Source organism: Cyprinus carpio, chromosome B7 (assembly GCF_018340385.1).
Source record: "Cyprinus carpio isolate SPL01 chromosome B7, ASM1834038v1, whole genome shotgun sequence".
Lineage (NCBI taxonomy): Eukaryota > Metazoa > Chordata > Actinopteri > Cypriniformes > Cyprinidae > Cyprinus > Cyprinus carpio.
This window is the reverse complement of record NC_056603.1, coordinates 32209870-32231418: the sequence shown is the minus strand read 5'-3', so window position 1 is coordinate 32231418 and position 21549 is coordinate 32209870. Positions and strand designations below refer to the sequence as shown.

Genomic DNA, 21549 nt, shown 5'->3' with positions numbered 1-21549 from the left:
CCAATCTCTACAACACAAAAACATCTACGGGGCCTGGACTGTATCTGTGACATCACCAGCCATATGTTAGGTCAATGGTTGTAGTCACAGCAACATATACCCTTCAGTCTTTTAATGATACCGAAACACTTTCATTAGTCTAAAGGGTTTCGTGTTAATTACCGCTAGAAACCTGTAATTACAGAAACTAGAGCAGCGGAGCAAAGTGACGATTTCCTATTTCCCGCTTTTATTTCTAGCTTCATGTAAAGGCTGGATTTTGCAGAAGTGGATGTTTCTTTTCAGTGTTTGTCGGCTATATTTACTGTTGTTAATGCAAGTACCCTGTTTTGGAAGTACTTGGTGGATTAGTGGAATTGTGGGTTACTTATAGTGAATTGGACTTTCAATCAAGTGTGAATAAAATACACATGTGCACACACTTACAGGTGCCCAGACTGAATATCCTAAAGTGCTCTAATCTAGGGAATATGATGAACGCTTGCCTGCTTTATTCCGCTCCAGTAATGACAGACGAGAGAAAGAGAGAAAAGCTAGCAGGTGTTGCCCTGTTGGTGTTTCTCTTATCACCTCTGTCTTTTCTCTCTTTTATCCCCTGCAAAATGTTCTATCTTTAGAAAGAACAACCACATAGCCAGATTTATAAAGACTTAAGCACACCCCTTTGTACACTGTATTTGATTTGAGGTCTCATGATATTTCGTACTATAGCTATCTCATATCATACATCAGTTCCGATATTTGTAGCCTGTTTATTTAACACAGAACTTTTTTTGTCAGCACTCTTACCTAAAATATTTACTTGAATTATCTAGTGAGATTTGAAATCAGTATTTTAATATTTACCAGAGGATGCCAAAGAATCTAAATGAGTTCCATTCAGATAAAGGGAGATAAATTTAGACTGAGCCAAAATATATTGCTTGCTTTTAAGCAGTCTCAGATCTCTAACAGTTCTGTGGGTTTGCCAGTTGATTAAGCTTATGGACTGATTGTGATTTCTTTCATTGTGTGTTTTCTTTCATTGGGGTCATTATGGTTAATCTTAATTAGCCCTCTTTTCTTGTCACAGACTCAACAATCCATCCAATCACTACTAGTTCTTACATTTTTCTTTCTGTCACTACAGACTCTCTCAGTCCATCTGGATTCTTTTCTCTAATGGCTGTTTGTGATTCTCCTTTTCTTACATTTTTGTCAAGAAGGAAGTGGAAGGTCAGATGTGTAGTGACCTGCCGATTTTGTGTTTGTGTTAAGATGAGTTGCAGTATCTCTATGGGAACAGATCCCACATGATTTGGTCTCTTGTATAAAGCATGTGCTCCCTCCCTAGAGGTCATGGTATTTGTTACATAATGTTAACATTCAGAGACACTCTGAGTTTGTTTACAATAATTCATTAATTTCATTTCCATATAGGGGTGTAGCTGTACACAAACATGACGGTTCGGTACGTACCTACATACACATACAACGTACATACATAATCAACACTCAAACATTTGTATGCAAACATAAATTACACACAAAGCAGTTTTTAAATTAACTTCTAAATTATACAATTTCTATTAGTTGTTGAAATATATTCATTTGGCTTAACTTGTTTCACAAAATATTTACTTAAACATACATTAAGACATCACTCACAGGCAGTGTTGGGGGTAATGCATTACAAGTAACATGAGTTAAGTAACTAGTAAAGTAATGCATTACTTTTTAATTTACAAGAAAATATCGAGTAAATTTAGAAAATAGTTACTTTTTCAAATAAGTAACGCCAGTTACTTTGTTTTCCCATTTATTGACTGACAAGTCTCCTGTCCCCATGCTTTGTTTGCGCTGCGTAAACATGATGTTACTGTAGTTTTAGACTAAATGTCAACATGCATTAATTCATCTTACTCGCAAAAAAAAAAAAAAAAAACCAAACAGATTCAGTAGTCATCAAAATGAATCTTAAACCGTGAAATGCAAACTCAGAATATGACGCAAACCTGCAATAACTGAATGCAGGGCCGTAGCTGGTGTTTGCAGGGCCCCGATGCAGGTTGTTCCAGTGGGCCCTGTTTGAAATTTTTTAATTTGTTTGTTTGTTCTATTTATTTATTTGTGCTATTTACACAATGTTTATGTTTTTTTCAAGTTTGTAGGTTTCCAGGTACAGAAACCGAATAATTAAATGTAAAATAACACTCCACAGTCTTCAATCTAAAATAAAATATACAGTCAAACCAAAATTTATTCAGACCCCTTCAACATTTCTCACATTATCACAGTTTATTTGCTATAGTTTAGAAAATGGTAATAAAATATGACAAGAACTCTAGAACAACTATCAATACTTTGTTGACCAATTACCAAGCAATGCTTTATTTTGTTCAGTAGTGTGAAAAGGTTGCATTAGCAATTCAGGAAAAAACACGTAATGCCGGGTACACACCAAATGATTTTTTACATCTTATAAGATTTTCAAAATGTGATAGACCACAAACATGAGGATAAAAAATCCTAGATTTAACCGTTTTGCTCCTATAGTGTGTGGTGTGCCATGATGTGACAAAGACAGCACCACACGCGAACAGATTTTCAACCAGAGTCTCGACTGTGAACACAGGAAATCTCGCAAAATTTCGCGAGACTTCAGAATAAGCTGATCCTCCATCTCTGCTGTCCACATTTTTTTTTTTTTTTATTAATGCCAAGGTACCAAAGATACAAATTAGAGCCCGACCAATATGGATTTTTGGGGGCCGATGCCGATATTAACTCGAAAAGAGCCGATTTATAAGCCGATATTTTGATTTTGAAAATAAACTGGATATTAGACCCATTTCCTATAAACTACACTTACACAACATTCAATAGCAAAATATCTGCCTGTTCTATGTAGGTGGGCTGTATAAACCATTTTCCAGAAGGGATTATGTTAAAAAAGCCTTAGATTACAGTCTCAATGACTAAACAATTGCACATCAAAAGTATATATTTTTTAATGATCAAAAAACAGTCTGGTTTTAAACATTGAACAGTTTTACTTACTTCACGTTGAAGCTGGTTTTAACAGTCTGTGTGTGTACTGTAAATAAATTATAATACTAAAGTTAAAGAGCTATACCAAACAAATTCAATATTCCACAAAACCATGTCAATGAATTAAAAATAAAATAAAATTAAGTTTAATGTATAGCTACATATAAAATAAATAAATATAAAATATAAAATAAATAAATAATACCAAAATATAATTTAAACAATGTAGAATGTTCTCAATATAAAAAAGAAGAAAAAAAAAAGCGCTTGTTCAGCTCACATTTATTTACATGTCCCCTCTGGTTTAATCATTTCTGATGCACCTACTGTAGTTAGTAACTACACTATATTTGCTCTCACAGACACATTCACAACGGACCCGTATATCTTCTCCTCTTCTCTTTGTGCAGTCTGAATCAAAACATCGTCATGCGCTGGCGAATGTAAAGTTAGCCTACTGTTACCGGAAGATTACGGAATCAATTCGAAGTTGAATGGTTAACGTTAGTGTCATGAACACACCACTGTCAATTTTGAGAAGAACCACCTTCAAACAAGTTAATAGCAAGCATTTAAGGGGCCTGCTAAAAAGGAAGCTATGATTGCGTTAGAATAACGTAACGGTTGTTGTTTTTTCGAGGCACGCTGTACATAACTTCTAGTCATTGACTACACGCGCCCCCTGCCACAGTTACGTGGTCATTATGTGGGAAACACTGCAGATATATTTAGAATAAGTTAAACGCTAACGTTATAGTTTGACCTCTTATTAACGTTCGCACTCTTCCACTGATAAACATGGTATTAGCTTTGTGGCTAATCTAATATAGCAATGCATTAGCGGCTGTAAGTGATGTTACAGAATATTTAGAAGTGATAATGATAGGACCGTTAGCTATAACTACCACACTGTTTTTATATACAGTGTATGAACTAAATCTACAATCATTTCACATGACGAACGACAGACTCACCGTCAAAAGAGTACATCTCTGTGGCTCGGCTGATAGCTTTCTTCTGTAGTGGATTTCTGGCGCTGTTGTCAACTGGGGAGTTGCAGAGCTCCCTCTGGTGGGCAAACTATGCAACACTCATAACATGAGTGAAGCATGAGACTCTGTTTCTCATGTTTCATCGGCCGTTATAAACGCAGATGCCGATTTAAATGCAATTAGCTCATATCGGCCGATAATATCGGCCAGCCGATATATCGGTCAGGCTCTAATACAAATACAGATAATATCAACATTACGTGCAAAGAGGTGACATTACATGCAAAGCACCATTTATAGACATATACAACAGTAAATAAATAATACAAAACAAAAGCTTTAACAAAATAAATTAAAAATATTAAATTAATTGCTTTAAAAGCATTGAGATTCTTGGAAGATGAAATAGTTTGGACATACTGTTGAACCTCTTCAAAAACAATATATAAATCTCTGCTGTCCACATCAATTTCACTTTGTGCTGCGCCATGACTGCTTCCGTCTTCCATCATCTTGCTTTCTGATTGGATATTGCTTCGTTTCACATGATAATCTCCAGAGCGTGCGCACGTTTGTCCTCGGGGTTTCCCCCACACATCAGGATTTCTGATCGTAAATATTAAACATGTTGAATATTTACAATTCGTGATCGGGGTGGCTCCGATGTTCTTCCGATCAGGTTCGGACACTCTTAACACACCTCAAACGAAGGGAAAATCTGATAAGATTATCTGTAGAACCATAAAGATAATCGAGACATAGCTAGGATTGTTGGAAGGGGGGAAATTGGCCCAAAATCAGCCCAATTATCTTTTGGTGTGTACCCAGCATAAGCAAAACATGGTCAGGTCAAAGTATCTGAATAATTTTTTTTTTTTTTTTTTATATATCAATTTCACTAGTAGTCCACAGTATGAAGATCTTTTGGGTATACGTCACAGTTTGCTTTATTTTGCTATACTCACTTACATAAATGAATTATAGTGTCCTGCACTTACCAGTAAAAAAAAAAAAATACAGTGTGTGTGTATATATATATATATATATATATATATATATATATATATATATATATTATATATATATATATATATATATATATATATATATATATATATATATATATATATACCGAGCTTTCCCGCGTCTTGTGTTTGAATGCTTTAAACTCTTTTGAATGTTTAAATTGGCAAGTGGCAAGGCTTAAAAACACGTGAAAATGATGCGCGGCAGTGGCCTGTCAACTGTCCCGAATGTCTTTTTAGGCTAGCCTAGGTTAGTTTTACAAAGGGGATGCTTTTTTTAAAAAAAAAATTTTTCAACCAAGAGGATTCCAACCAATCACACCCCCCACCCCACCCCCTCAATTCGAGCCCTGGTTACACCCATATATAACACTCTACAATCTAAGCTACTTGTGTATTATTATAGAAACTATTTTTAATGAAAAGACCAACAAAAGATTGGTTCCTTTCTCTTTATAGCATAGCTGTTATTTTAATAAAGGTAAAATGTCTTTTTTGTTGTTGTTCTAATGAAAGGAAAAAGGCCTGTTTACTTTGTGTGTATTCGTCAGTGTGTTATCTGCTGATAAGCCCCCAGTGTGTCATGAGAGTCAGCGGGTGTGTGGAAGTACACCCCCACCCCTCGCTGGCCCACTTCAGCCCAGCCAGAAGCCTCTCTCCTGGGGCGGCATGTGTCCCTAGTCCTCCTCTCCCAGCTTTCTGTCAGCACCATTGCTGTCTGTCATGCAGTCAGACTGCAGCCAGCACTGAGAATAAATCAATAGTACAGCACTGTGTCTGTTTACATGAGATAGATCAGGAGTTAGTAAAGTGAGCTGTTTGAAGTGGAGAGTTAGTGATTCAGAGCAAATTTCTGTAGGTTTTAGACTTGACTTGAGACCTCTCGTCTCTCTTATCTCTCCCATTTTAGTTTAGAATTCACCTGAATGTTATAATACTTGCAATAGTATGTATTATTACATGAATGGAGTGAAATGGAATTTGCTGAGCACAGCTTTCTTTCATTCTTTCTTTGGCCAATTATTTTAGATGTACAAAAATAGGCTGCTTTATGTTGCAAACTAATATTTGTTATATAATAGCCAAAAGCACACTGGTTTGTAGAGCAATTAGTTTTGTATACTGCACTTTTTTATCATTTTATCATTTAGTGCACTGTTAAACTTCTGGTTATTTATCCATTGACCTTAATCAGGTTTGATGCCATATTGATTTTAACACAGATGAAACCGATGCTGTAAGGGATAGACTTACAGAATGAAATACACTGTGAAACTTAGAACTTTCAAAACTGTTTTGGTGTACAGAGAGTTGGTATGTTGTTAAACAACATTATGGTCTTTTGACCGCACTGCACTTCTATCTCTCACAGCCTTGGTTTCATTCCTTATTTCCAAAAAATAGATATGACGCTACCCTAACTAAGGTCTATAGGGTTTAATGATTAAGAATTCTCACACATTCACAGGAAGTAGCTTACTTCCATGTTGAAAAATAAGACAAATTGTAGCTTATTTTATTTAGTTGACTATAGAAATGAAAGGATAACTATAGTGACAAGAATTTGTTTGCTTCTCCATGGGTGGGCAGAACCACCTCCTTGTGGGCTGTTTTGGTGGCACTATTGTTTATTTTGCTCTTACTGTTAAACCATTAATTTCCAACCTCAATTGATAGATTAAACTTAGAAACACTTATTTTTAAATGTTCCCATTCTTTAATCTTTTCCACTCACATATCTTCATGCAAAGCCTGTTTTGTGTTAAACTTCCTACTTTTGTCGAACTGAACTCTTCTCATCTTGGGATTAGCTATTTATCTCTATGCATCCCTGGTCTTAAAAAGACTCCGCTGTGTCTTGTTCTTTTGTTTCGGACAGCTAAGACATCAGCTATGTTCACCATCATGTCTCTTTTCTCAGTTATCAACGTCATGCCACTCTTAAACTGTTTTATCCACATATATTTACTCACATAGTCCACACATCATGAACTGAATCATTTGTTTTCCTGCGTATTGCTCTTGCTGCTCAGGATGTTTTTTTTTTTTTTTTTTTTTTTTTACCAACAGATAAAATATCTAAAGGAAATTCCAGAATTACTCCTCCACTTATGTTGGGTATTGTTGTGCAATAATGAGAGCTGTTGAATGTGCACACCTGGACTGAAACATAATTTGGCTCCTGAGTAATATTAAGCAACTTTTAGCATATGCTCACAGTACAAGCCTGAGGCTAGATTTATTGACAAATTCAAATGAGTGGAATTGATTGTCTGATGTCTACTCATTTCCTTCTTCTTGTCTGATCACAGGTTCTCAGTCTCACTCTTCTCTGTCCTCTTTATCTCTGTTCCCTGATCTTATCATGGCATCAGAGTTTAACAAACTCACGCGGAAACCCCTTTAGTCATCAGCCACACATTGAAATGCTGGTACTTGAATATGTGGTCAGATATCAGGCATAAATATCTCTGTCAGCACTGAGCAAACACTTGCATGAGAGCATAAAGAATGTAAAACAACATGTGCTCAGATAGATGAGACACTTCAAAACTCACCAAAACAAAAGGCACATCAACAACTTGATGAAAATTTTAGGCAAGAGTAGGGGAAGATGTATCATTGGGGGTATGCACTGTAATTATAATATGAATACTATATATCCATGGGTTTATGTAGGACATTACACAATATAGAAATACACACAAAAACCAGCATCAGTATTGCCGAGTATTGCAGATTCAAGAGTCTGGGATTTTGTTTAGAATTGCTTAAGTTAATAACTTCAGTAATTAACCAAGGCAGCTTGGTGTCATTAAGTTCAATTATTCAGCAAACCTCATTGAATTAGTTTCAGTTGATAAGTTTTGCTGATAATTAATTGTCTTTTGTGACAGATTGTTTATCCAGGCAATGAACAAAAAAGTGATTTGCTTCATCTTCTGCATGATAAATGAGGTATTAATCTCTCTGTGATTACTGGCAGTTGAATGTCGTTGATCTGTTTTGCCCTTCATGACGTCAGTCTCTGTCCTTCTCATTTGTCATGTGAAACTCAGAGGATGTTCTGGGGTTTCATTACAGGTTCTGTCAATGACATCTGTGGCACAACGTTGATAATATTGACCAGTCCATTAGTATTTGAGAATAGTGGAGTTCACACCACAACTAAAATCCAACAATTCTGTTAAAATAACTTTTTAGAACATTTGTTGAACAAAAAAATATTGACGGTTAGAATCCACCCAGCTTTTAAGACCTCAAGCATTTAAATGTGCTGTATGTAAGATTTTGACTCTACTAAAGCATAAAAATACCATAATATGTTTGCAGATATTTAAGAAACATGCCAAGTTAAAGGAGTGCTATTATGCTTTTTCACTTTTTCAACTTTAGTTAGTCTGTAATGTTGCTGTTTGAGCATAAAAAGATCTGCAAAGTTACAAAGCTCAACATCCAATTCAAAAGGAGATATTTTATTTAACAGAAATCAATTTTCAAAAACTACAATGAATGACTCGTTTGGACAACAACTAATATTTTCCGGGATTTGTGATATCACAAAGATCGATGAATGGGACGAGACCTGGTTGAGCTGCACTAGAGAAGGCAACGAGTGTTATCACTATGTCTGAAACACGCTAGCTTTCCCAAGACAGATGAACTTGAGTGGTTACAATCATCTGGGTTTAAATCGCGGTCAAATTGATTTGATTTTGATGCAATATTTACACTGAAGCTCACAGCAGGTGGCTATGATAAGGGGCATGACATTTCCTGACCAGTCGCCGAGTTGTTGTCAATCACAACAGACACTGGCCCAGCTAACCAATCACAACACAGACTGGCACAGCTAACCAATCACAGCACATTTCGTATTTCAGAAGGCGGGCCTTCATTTGATACAGGAACTATTCAAGCCATTCATGCCAGACTGGGCAGAGAAGTGTTGTAATAATGTAAAATATGTGGAAAATATATGTTTTTCAAACAACCTAGTATGAGAGCCTGTTCTAGTACACCCCCAAAACAAAATCAAGACCTTGTAAAAGAGCATAATAGACCCCTTTAACATACTTGTTTATCTGAAAAACAATGCCACAGTCAGTTATTCTCTTTTGAAAATGTGCGTTCCGGGTAGGAATGTCAGTCTCTGTTTTGGTTTGTGAAACCCGCCCACTGCCAGTTTACCCAATTGTATTTCGGCACGGAAAACACAGCATATTTCATTTAATTCATCAAGTGCGCTCATTCCTGTTTGTGTCGTCAATCTGGCAACCTGTGTGTGCCTCAAGTCTGAAGAGGAGGAGCCGATTGAAACAAAACCCTCTCCAATATTTTGAATTTGGACTGTAATACCTAGTTCAACCACTCGGTGTCAATCCTACATACAGCACCTTTAAGTTGCAGACAACATAACTGCAGTGCTTTTAAAAAACAGAGCATTCATTCTTGTAGGAGCTAAAATAGTTATTGTTCTTCATGTGAACAGGCCGTAATATAATAGAATCATTTCCTGACCTTGTCTATGTGAAGTTCTGTCCAATTTTGACTTCATAATGATGTAACCTAGTAACTTTTGCAAAATACATCAGTAACACCACAATAGCATGTGAGGTAACTCTCTGTAAATCACAAGGAGGTCTAAAGCACTGTTTACATGGAGTAATCTCTACTCGTGGGAACTGTGTATACACAGAACTAGAAATTGATCTATTTAGACAAGTATTCCCACCTCAAAAGGATGATTTACAAAACTGCTCGCTTGACATTTTAAGGTCGTGTAGGAACTGAAAGCATTTTGGCTAAGTTCAAGTTATGTCTGGCACCTCAAGGGCCCCACTCAGGAACCTATTTTGCCATCATTCTCATCTTCAGTGATGAAGACAGTTGTGTAAAGTAGGTCGAAGCAGAGTCCAAGACCCTTCTGCTCTTATAATGTCACATCAGATGACAATCACAAGAGACCTGCAGATGCTCATATACACATATGCTGAATTATAAAGGTCACACGAACACAGACATACATTTCCAGACATGAATGCAGTCATCCATAAATCCAGGGTAGACATGTTCTGACTAAAACAACTCAACACACCTGCACATTGACCGATGTGTTGACTCACATGGACACAAAGCACTTAGTCTTAAGCTCAGAGAGGCCACAGACCGCTCACAGTTCATTCACTCACTGGGTGATGAATATTATACACCAAAATATAAAGATCTGCCTGAAATCACCAGTTCCAGTCTGATCCCCCCTTATGCTTGTTTGTGTTATCAATCACAGATTTGAGAAATCAGAATAATCAGTTGGTGAGACTGAGTTTATTTCAAAGTTGGATCAAACTGTATTCTGAGAGTCAGAAGTTTGGTCCTGCAATGCACACATGCTCCATAACATTTTTGATTTCGTTCATATGAAATGTACAGTACTGTTCAAAAGTTTGGGATCAGTAAGGGGTTTTTTTTTTTTTTTTTTTTTTTTTTTTTTTTTTTTTTTTTTAGTAAGATTTCTTATGATCACATTGGGCTAATTTATTTGATCAAATATACAGTAAAACTGTAATATTGTTAAGTATTATTACAGTGTCCTCTATTTTAATACAGTTTAAAAAGTCATTTATTCCTGTGATGTCAAAGCCACAGTCTTCAGTGTCACATGATCCATCAGAAATCATACTAATGTTAGTTTGCTCCTCAAGAAACGTCTCAGGTTACGAATGTAACCATGGTTCCCTGAGTAGGGAACAAGACACTGCGTCCTCTAGGGGTCGCTATGGGGAACACCTCGTCGTGACCTGTGTCTGAAGCATACATTGAAAAAACACCAACGAGTTGGCCGGCGACAGCCTCTGACGTCACTACCGGCGCGACTATAAACAGGCACCGGGAAAACACGTCATTCACTTCTTTGTCTGAAGCTTGCGTCCGAAGCATGACAGGGAGCTAGAGGACGCAGTGTCTCGTTCCCTACTCAGGGAACCATGGTTACATTCCTTTCAAGGGAACTTCGAACTGCGTCCTCTAGGGGTCGCTATGGGGAACAGTATACCCACGCCGCCATGCTGAGGGGAGTGCAGGCCTGAATCATGGCGAACACTAAGTACCAACTCTACCATTTCCATGGGAGTTGCCCCTGGGACGTTTAGACGGCTGTCTGTGACAGTACCCCTTACGGCCAAAAGCCTAAGCTACATAACCAACTTAATTGTTAGGGCCTCGGCCCGGGGTAGAGCTGAATGCTTGGAATCAGGAAAGATTCCTTTAAAGGGATACGGCTAGGAACCTAGCATTTTATACTAAGTCCTGCCTGTCACACAGGGGCTACCGCTTGCTTCCGCAAAAGCTTGCTGAAGGAGCTGTCTCAACAGATCTCCAGTAGCAACATCCTGTTTAGATAGGTATCCGAGGATACATAGGTGGAGTGGCACCCAAGATGAACGGGGCTTTTACCAACTCAAGAAAAGGCATGAAGCAACCGCGCGAAGCCCTCACCATATAGGATTTTAGAAAGAATGCAGAATACTAGCGTGCGAACTTACCACAGTGTGGATTTCAGAAAGTGTGCAAAGACTTCATGTGCACACTTACCATAGCATGGATTTTCAAATACTGTTCTTAGGAAGGGCTCTCGTGGCACTCTGATAGAGCAGCTCATAGATGGAATGGTGCATCTCAAAACAGTATGTTTGAGAGTCATCAACTCAATCTGTGAAAATAATGCTGGAGTGCTCTGGGAAAAACAGTGAACTCAGTCTCATATGAGAGGAGAACTCCTGAATCCAGAGTAACGCGCTCATAGGCGACCCTTCTTGGAAAAGGGGAGCGCTGCTAAACTACTACGAGAATCGCCCAAATAGCCCCTCATGTTGAGGGAAGCAATGCTTTAAGTGTATAAACGAATACACACTGGCTGAATGGAGCCCAAGGAACCAAGGTCTAATCATCTCAAGAAAGGGAACGAGGCGGAGCACGCAACCCTTACCATACAGGATTTCAGAAAGTGCGCAGTCTTGCGTGCACACTTACCAATACGTGGATTTTTAGAAAGTGTGCAAAGTGTTCACGTGCACACTGACCACCATGTGGTTTTCAGAAAGTACACAGAGCTTAGCGTGTGTACCTAAAGGTTCCTAAGCATCGCAAAGGCGCTGAACCGCATGGGAGAGGCAAGCTCAAATTTTACAAACCTTTAGCGAAGGAAGCATATACAAGAAGACTTCTGTAACTGCCACCTTCACTTCCCGCTGGATGCGACAGCACCTAAGCGGCCAGGAGACCCCTCGGGGTGACCTGGCTGGACATCCATGAAATTCCCTGCAGTGCTGTGCCAGGCCTGATGATCAAGGAGGCTCCCGCAGAAACCTGTGATCTCAGCCGCCTAATACCGGTAAATGAAGCCGGATGGCTGGTGCTGATGAGTGTTTAGTAAACACTGTAACTGAGCACTGCAAAGGAAACTCACGGAGTTTATTAGTAGACACATAACCACCAGCAATTTACACATAAGTATATACAGAAAGGGTTATTCTTATACTCCCACCCTCCTGCGCTGGAGCCCCACTCAAGGGGCGCCTCCTTTTAGTCCGGACCATCAGTAAGGTGGTTGCTATGAACATAGAACCAGCCAAAAACATTATAGGTCCAGCATAGGAGACTGAGGTTTCCACCTAACCTCGATCAGGTGGAGAGCTGGTGGTTACAGGGGAATTAGGAAGGGGAGGATAAAAGCAGAAGTTAAAAATCCCTAAAGGGAACGAGTAGATACCTCAGTATCACTCTGACTCAGACGAGAACGCTGCCTTGTCTGGATCACATCCCTTAGGTTCTGCTTACCTCCTTGTGACCCACAATTCCTCTTACCCCTGCCCGCAGGTGGGGTAGAAGCGCAAGTCGCGACACTAGCCTTCTGTGCCCGTCTTTGATCCTCAGATCGAGACAGGCCAGGACCCCTATGTTGTTCAGGCTCAGACCTGGACCTTCGTGGAACGAAGGATCTGAAAGCAGCGGAGTGCGCCTTTGTCTCCCCGAACTTCTCGATCACCGTCTCAACGGAAATACCGAAAAGTTCAGAAGGTGAAACCTGAGCATCGAGAAGAAAGCCTTTTCTTTCTTCCTGATGTCTGCCAGGTTCATCCACAGAAGTCTCTCTGCCACCACCATGGCCGCCATAGTCCTGCGCTTGGCAGAGGCAGCCTGCTTGGTAGCCTGGAGAGAGGCCTGTGGTGTGGCACAGCTCGGCTACCTGATCAGGAAAAAGGCCTTCGCCTCTATCCAGGTCTCTTAGCAGATCAGTCTGATATGCTTGAAGCACCACCATTGTGTGTAATAAATCCACAGCCTGACCTGCTGCTGCGTATGCCTTGCCATTTAAGCGAGATGTATTTCTTGAAGGGGCTTAGATGGCAAGGAGGGAAATTAAGAGAGGATGTCTCCCCCGCAGAATGAAAGCTCTTTCTACAGGGGGCATCCTCTCATAGCCGTTTTCGCGCATCGCCTCGATGTCGGCAAAACTCTTATGCCGAAACCTATGGATGCAAGAAGAAAACGGCCTCTTTCATTTCCTTTCGATCTCTGAATGGAGATCAGGCAGAAATGGAAGGCTCACCTGAGCTGGAGGGCTATGGTCGGAAAGATACCGCTCATCGAGGCGCGATCCATAAACTCCAACAGCTCTACATACGCAGGGCAGGAGAATTGAGAAGGCTCAGCCTCAGCTTCTTCACCATCCTCAAATATCTCCTGCTTTTCCTGGGTAAAAACCCAGCAGAGCACTAATCTCAGTATCAGAAAGTGTTAAAGATATAACATCATCCTCCCGAGGCTCTCTCTCGTCCGCCGCCATTATGAGCGCGAAAGGGAATCTCCCTCTTTAAACCATTCAGACAGATCCACCTGAAATTCTCACGAGCTCATTCTCCTCCGTGCCTCAGCAGCGGCGGGTCCTGAACCGCAGGAAGCAGATGGCTGCCTTTTTTTTTTTTTTTTTTTTTTCTCGGAAAGAGAGACGAACGAGAGCGGAGCTTTTTCCTTGAAGAAACGCTCAAAATGCACGCAGATTGCCTCGTCAAAGACATCGCGTGCATGCTCTTTACCCAAACAAATGACGCAAAGATCGTGTGTGTCATCGGGTGTCAAATAATGCAGACACGGATGCACACATTGTCTAAACGCTTGCTAGTAGTCGCCATGATAGACAGAGAAAGAGCGCTCTTACCAGTTCTTTCAGATGCACACTTCAAACAAAACGGTCAGTTTTGAAGACGAAGAAGAGAATGACGTGTTATCCCGGTGCCTGTTTATAGTCGCGCCGGTAGTGCCGTCAGAGGCTGTCGCCGGCCAACTCGTTGGTGTTTTTTCAATGTATGCTTCAGACACGGGTCACGACGAGGTGTTCCCCATAGCGACCCCCATAGAGGATGCAGTTCGAAGTTCCCTTGAAAGGGAACATTTCTTATAATTATCAGTGTTGCATACGGTTATCCTGCTTAATGTTTTTGTGGAAACCATGATACATTTTTCAATATTCTTTTTTTTTGTAACAGTTCAGAAGTTTTTCTGTTGCTGTTGATCAGTTTAATGTGTCCTTGCTAAATAAATGTATGAATTGTTGTTGATTTGTTGACTTACTGATTCCAACCTTTTGAAAGGTTGTGTATGTGGCCCTGATCGCTGTTGGATCTCATAAATAGTTAGAATGAAATTGTATTCCCATGTTTCTAAGTTGCTGACAGCACTAATTGATTTAGGATTATTTAAAGAACAACTGGGAGCTCCTACACAACAAGTGTGCATTGCAAGTAGAATATTATGCATTTAAATTTCATATTTTAACAATATATAACAAAAAAAAAATGTTCTGTCTTTAGTAATTGTACATTACTTAATTGTAAAGATACCAAATGTCATGGGTTCAACACATGGGAACTGAATTATTGTTTGAATAATTTTACACGGTAGCTATTCATTCACACGTGAGAAATGTGTAGCTTAAAAAATACACATGAAAATGAAATTGCACTATCAATGTTGCATTATATTCTACACATTTTTAATTTGAAACCATAAAGGCATTTTCTAATATAGAAATCTGCATGTTCTCTCATTTCTGTACTGTTCTCCCTTTTAACCTCTGTTCTAGTTTTTGTACTAGTCTAGTCGAGCTTAATCCTGAAATTTGTGAGGTACATCACCTATTGTTGTCATTTACTATTATTGCTTGTAAAGTTCCTCATTTGTAAGTTGCTTTGGATAAAAGCATCTGCTAAGTGACTTACCATAAATGTTATAGGCCTCTTAAACAAAAAAAATAATCAGTATCAGTCATAAAACGACAATGTAGATCAGTCTCTAGCAAGGTACTTAACCCCTTTACCCAGGGGTCTGTGTTTCTTATAAGTAAGTCGCTTTAGATAAAAGCATTGGCTAAATGACCATTAATTGGTTGTCTGTGCATGTAGCTCTGTAGATTAAATTAATCTCTAGTTGATAGTGAGAAGCTTTTTGGTTATATGTAGTTTGTATTTCCTGTTTTGCTCGGCTTTTTGGTTCGGCTTTACTCTTTTTATCTTTTTCCTTGTCTCTCTGAGTGACTAGTAGCACATGGTGCCCACATGTTGTGCCTTGCAATCTTTGTCTCAGTGTCCACACACACACACACACACACGTACTGTTTCACATTCCAGCCTCTATAACAGCCAGCTCAAGTGGTTTTTACAGCTCATTCGCTCCCGTGTACTCATGCACCCTTTAGTCATATGTGCACTACTCAGTCATAGACACAAATTGAAGGTTCATTAATTCAATAGAGCAATTAAAGCTTCCATTCACATGTGATGGTGCCATGGCAATATCATTGTGCCCGAATGAACTGTAGTGTGTGTGTGCTTGTGTTGGTGAGAGAGATTTGGGCAAGGGGTATTCAGGCAGGTGCAATGACAGCTGGTCTGGGCAGCTCAAACCAAGGGGGAGGAAAAGAGTGGTGAAAAGATAGTACTGATAGTAGCATTGAGCACAAGAAAGAAAGAGAGCATTTGAATGAAGAAAAAAAAAAGCATCAGCTCTAGATATAGACCTGTTTTTGCAAGTGCCTTTTGATTATCCATTGTGAAGCAATGGGCAGTTTTATGTTCCTCGCTTCAGCGCTTGTTTCTCTAGACAGACGATATTTTAATATGCTGTATGAGTCACTGCAGCAAAACCACAATGAGCTTATACGTGTTCATAAGGCTTGTGAGTGTGTGTGTGTGTCTGGAAGAGGAAGATGAAGTGTGTTTTGGGAAAGGCTCTGAGGGAGCAAATGTTTGCAGAATAGGGGGAGATGAAACGTGAGAGAGAAAAGGGGGGTGGGGGTGGTACGAGTCTTGTGAAGACCATTTATAGCTTTGTGGAGAGAGAGATATATATAGTATTTATTGAAAGAGACCACTTTATAGAAAGAAACCAAATTGGGAGGCCAAACGGACGACATGCTAAAAATGCAGCAGCGTATAATTGAGGTTTGGAGCCTCCACTGGCACAGTTGGATTTTTGCTTTTGGAAACACAACTAAAACTCACATAGAGAGAGAATGTTTGAATTTGAATTTGAACTTGAATCAGGGTTTTGATTTGATTTAGATCTATTAGGGAAGTTGGTTGTGAGTAGAGAGAGACAAAGGCGTCTGACTTCAGAAAGAGAAGCAGACAGATCTGTTTCATGGCCAGTGCCTTGCCAACAGCCCAAGGCCAAATATGTGAACTGGACTGATAAAAATGGCCAAACACGGCAGTATTTCTCAAAACAAACATGCTTCTCTGAATCTGTGCAAAATCACATTTGGTCCCCAAAGTTTTTTATTACTGTATTCAATTTCTCTTCTCTTTTTCAGTCTTGATTTTCTGTCTTGCTCATGATTAGATGATGCTGAAACTTGCCATTCTGGGTTTCATCATCAAACATCAGATTTATTTTAAGATGGATGGTCAGCCAGACAGCAGGATTAATAGCAACATCAGACTACATGTTAACAGCATGCTAGGACAAGTTGATGTGGAAATACAAATTTTAGTCAACTTTAATTCCAATTTCAATCTTTAGTTTAGAATGGGGAAAAAAACTTTGAAATATTTCTACTAAATCAAACATAAAAACAACACATGCACACAAACGTTAATATCTCACAAAGTTATTGTTCGTGCTGTGTTTGTTTGTCCTGTAATAAATGCAGACTTGGTGAACTTAAGAGACTTCTTTCAAAATAATTTTTAAAAAAAATTTACTGACCCGACCCAAACTTTTGAACAGAAGTGTTTGTAATTTTTGTCTAACTTAAAAAAAATATATAAGCTTTACATGTTGTATTATTTTATTTATTGTATAAATCATTAATACACCCCAAAATATTACACCATCTAGTCATCTGTACTTAATTCCAGGGCAAGTAGACACTGATCTTCGCGCTCATCACTGAGTAATATAACCATCATTCCCATAAATGATGAGATTAATCAAATCCATGGAAGTGATTCAGTGAAAAGTAAAGCAAATCGAAACATACCTTAATCAAACTGAAAAAAAAAACACTTAGAAATTTCTTCTGTTTCTGCAAACAACCTGGATAACTTTATTTTGTATGATGCATGGTTTGGCACAAAGACTGACTTTTAACTGTTTGTGTGACCGAGATACCCCTAGTGGTGAAGAGGCAGCATTACACCGACCTTCATCAACTCTGGTGGGGAACAAGGACATAATATATAACATGCCGTATAACAGATCTCCTTACACACGCAAACATTCCGGAAACCTCTGTGCAACCAGCGTCACATTGACTTTGCCTAGCTACTCTTTCCTCACTGGGTTTCTTTTCCTTCTGGGAATACTGCAGAATTTCTTAGAGCTGTAGGAAATTACTTAGAATAGTTATGTAATTTCCATTTAGAGTTTACTTGGAATATAGACACATCTTTGATCCAAACAGATCATTTCCTTGTATTTCATGATGTTTATGCTTCTGTTTCACAGGAGGAGGCGATTCCTGAGCTAGAGATTGATGTGGATGAACTGTTGGACATGGAGAATGATGTAGACCGTGCTGCAAGGGTCAAGGTATCCTTCTCAAGAATTACAGATTCAGCATTTTATCACATTTTCCATTACACATTCAGTTTTCAACAGATTTTACATTTGTATGACTTTTTTTCTCGTATTGTCCAACAGGAACTGCTGGTAGACTGTTATAAACCTACTGAAGTGAGTACATTATCTCGTATCTAAGAGCAGGCTAATTATACACATATTGTAACCAGAATCAAATTAGACAAAGATATTTCACCTTTACTCATGTAAACAACATGAAGTAAGGAATAATTGACAACGGGCTATTTTTCTAATAATTCAGTGGCCCTTCATCAGTTATTCTGCTTATAGTATGGTAACCACTGTTACTTCTAATGGTAACTATGCGTTTCCCTGAAAATAACTGCTCACCTTAGAATGTTTGTCAACCAATCAGATTCAAGCATTCAGTGGCCCCATAGTATAATTCTTGTTGTAATGAGGATAAACACAGATAGGTGATGTGTACAGTTTTAGGACTGAAGGTCTTTGCACACTGAGTCCCAAATTTTGGCACGTCAAAAAATAAATACAACGTCACGTTGTGTCAATCATGTTTACACACTGTCATTTAAAAAAAAAAAAAAAAAAAAATCAGATAAGTTTCGATTTTCTGTATTTTCGCATCCGTAGCAAGCATTATGATAGGAAGGGATGACGAATGCAAACAAAATGAAAAAACGCATATGAAAATTTCTTGACTCCATGTACCTTTAGTCTATTGTAATTGTTTGAAAATCTGCAGAATCTGAAGTGCAAACAGTCCACCTCTCTGTTAAATTTGTTAAAAGATTTTTATTATTATTTTTTTCTCTCCTCTGTAGGAGTTTGTAGCTGAATTGCTGGACAGGATCCGTGGCATGCAGAAGCTCAGTACTCCTCAGAAGAAATGAAGCTGCTCCCACCTCCACCTTTCGTCATCCAATCTCATCCCTCCTTTTCCAATTTTAGGGGCGTGACCTTTCACCCCTGAGCAGGTGCTCATCCAATCCCATTGCCTCTTTTGCATCCAATGGGGAGGAGGTGGAGGCAAAATTATTGGAGATTCAATCAGATCCTTATAAGCAGGGCTTATTTTTCTCATTTTGTTGGTTTTATTTGTATTATTTTATTCTATTTCACTTTTTTTTGTAACGGGGGAAAAATGTCATTGTTTTGAAATGTTTTTAAATGTATTTCATGTTAGTATACATTACTGTGCATAATATATTTATGCATAAAATGGTTTTATTTTATGAATTTGGATTTTTGTTAGAAGTTTGTTTTAATTTGGTTTCAAAGCTCCCTGCTCTGTCTCAATGAACACATGGACTAAAAACCTTTTGTGAAACTGTGACGATACTTGGTTTAAAATGACATCAGAAGAGTTTAGACAGAATCTCTTGTGGGGTTTTTTACCCTCGGTTTTTGATTCTTCTGTTCCTTGAATAAGTGTGCAGGAACATTCATGGACATTTTAATTAAAAAAAGGCAAACTAATAAAGAGAGTGATTAAAGCTGATTTAAAGTTGAGGGAGTTACTTTGGATTTGTGGTATTAACAGGGAAGGGAGCTGTGTGTAGGAAAAAAAAAAAAAAAATTGGGTCTTTGATTCTTGTCTTTAATTTTCCTGTCTTACACATACCACAAACACACACACACACACACAAACACACACACAGAAATTCATGGGCATCACCACCCTCAGGGATCAAGAGAAATGACCACACATGCACACAACCACAGCTGTGGCTCTTGGGCCTCACACACATCCACAGATGTGCACACTGACTCTTCCAGAGACCGATAGGGAGGGACTGGAGAGAGGCTAGACAAGCTGCAGTGCGTCACGCTCGCTGCCAAACGTACGTTTAGAATTAATCCTCCCACATGACTCTCCTAAATCATCTTTCCCAGGAAGCCATCTGCTCTTTTAGTCTCAGCCAATCAAACATTATAATAAGAGGGCTAATAGTCTCACTCAGTGCTCTTGAAAATCACCAATCCAATTTTTCCAGCAGGTGTTTTAGGAGAGCTTTTCGCCGTAAGCGTACTAACACATCACTAGCATCTGTAGATATTAATCATTCATTGATGCTCCTCCTCATCCCATCTGAGTTCACTTATGAATTACTTCAAGTCAGGTACAATGACAACTGTCCTGGATGTTTAACACATGTATTCTCTCTTTCTCTGCTCACTCTTTTTTCTTTTCTTTTCTATGGGCCCCACATTTTAATTTTCTGTCTTTATTTCACCTGCTTCTCAGCATTTCGTTTTACATGAGTCGGTCTACCCATACTTTCAGATGTTGCCTTAGGTTACATTTATGTTGACAACCAAATTAATTTAATCTTGTTTAAGGAACATACAAGAAAAATAGCTGCAACAGTGGAAATCTTTTTGAAGTTTTAGAATTAAAGGTTCTTGTTTTTTCAATGATTCTTTTTCTAGAAAAGGAAGTTATATTCCAAGCAATTTTTAGATGCATTAACTATTGACATAAAAAGGAATCAGTGCTGTTGACTCTTTTCTCTCATTGGACACATGAGGATTGAAAAAATCAATTAAATTTAAAGGAGAAACAATAAAAATTAATTCAGGAAAAATTTAAACAACTGAGTAAGACTTTACTCAAGGTCATATCTTTTGGAGAAAAAGGTATCTTGTAGCAATACGAAACTGTCTTGTTTTTTTGCCCAATTTTGTTACACTTTTATGCAACTTTAATAAAAATGTTAAATTACATTTTTGTGTGGCTGTTTCTTTTTCTTTACTTGACTGATTAAAAAAAATTCTAAATTGTTCTTCTAAAAATGAAAAAAAACAAAATGTATATGTTTCTCTTCTGTCCATTATGCAATAGTTCAAGTCGGTCTTTTTAGGGAAACCTTGTCAGTTGGTAGAAAGTTCATGGATTTTCAGCTCCAAATGCTATTGGCCAGTTTGTCCACCTTACTGAAATCGATGAGACTGCGATTCTTCACCATCGAGGTTCTGATTGGTTCTCAGAAGTACCGAGGTCTGCGTTGATTGGCTAGCGCCTCAAAACGGCAGTGTTTCAACAAACGTATAAACGCTGAGGAAGTGGACTTGTCCGATGTCAACTTGCCCTGATATGCAAATTCTGTCGACAATATGTAATATTTTTCATGACTTAAACAATAATTGACGAGAAGGTAAGCTGTTTAGCTGTTGTTTATGCACTTAATACAGTTTGTTTGTAAGATCGTCGTGTATTGTTATCCTGTGCCTTGCATCGGTTAATTTGCGAGCATTCACGGAGCGGTTAAGAGATTCAATACAACGTTACGAAGTAACGTTAAGGTAATCTACTACTACATTGGTATTGAGGCTTTTAAAGAGGCGCAAGCGTTTGTTTTTCCACTCTTGTTCGTTAACAGTACTGTACCGCCTTATAC

General features: G+C 38.5%; 2 protein-coding genes across 4 annotated transcripts in view; both read left to right on the top strand.

Moving 5' to 3' along the window:
* The window catches only part of LOC109060900 (protein phosphatase 1 regulatory subunit 14B-like), a 28384-nt gene extending 7509 nt beyond the window's left edge, over positions 1–20875 (top strand). Inside the window, exons 2-4 of the mRNA XM_019078053.2 lie at positions 18056–18139; positions 18251–18283; positions 18973–20875. Coding sequence (XP_018933598.1) covers positions 18056–18139; positions 18251–18283; positions 18973–19041 — 186 coding nt within the window. The 3' untranslated portion in view covers positions 19042–20875. The remainder of the gene's footprint in view (positions 1–18055; positions 18140–18250; positions 18284–18972) is intronic.
* Positions 20876–21152: 277 nt separating this feature from the next.
* LOC109111509 (breast cancer metastasis-suppressor 1 homolog) overlaps positions 21153–21549 on the top strand; it is a 72552-nt gene continuing 72155 nt past the window's right edge. For all 3 annotated transcript variants that reach the window (XR_006155232.1, XM_042728346.1, XM_042728345.1), the window contains exon 1: positions 21153–21306. The gene's annotated coding sequence lies outside the window, so the exon portion shown is untranslated. The remainder of the gene's footprint in view (positions 21307–21549) is intronic.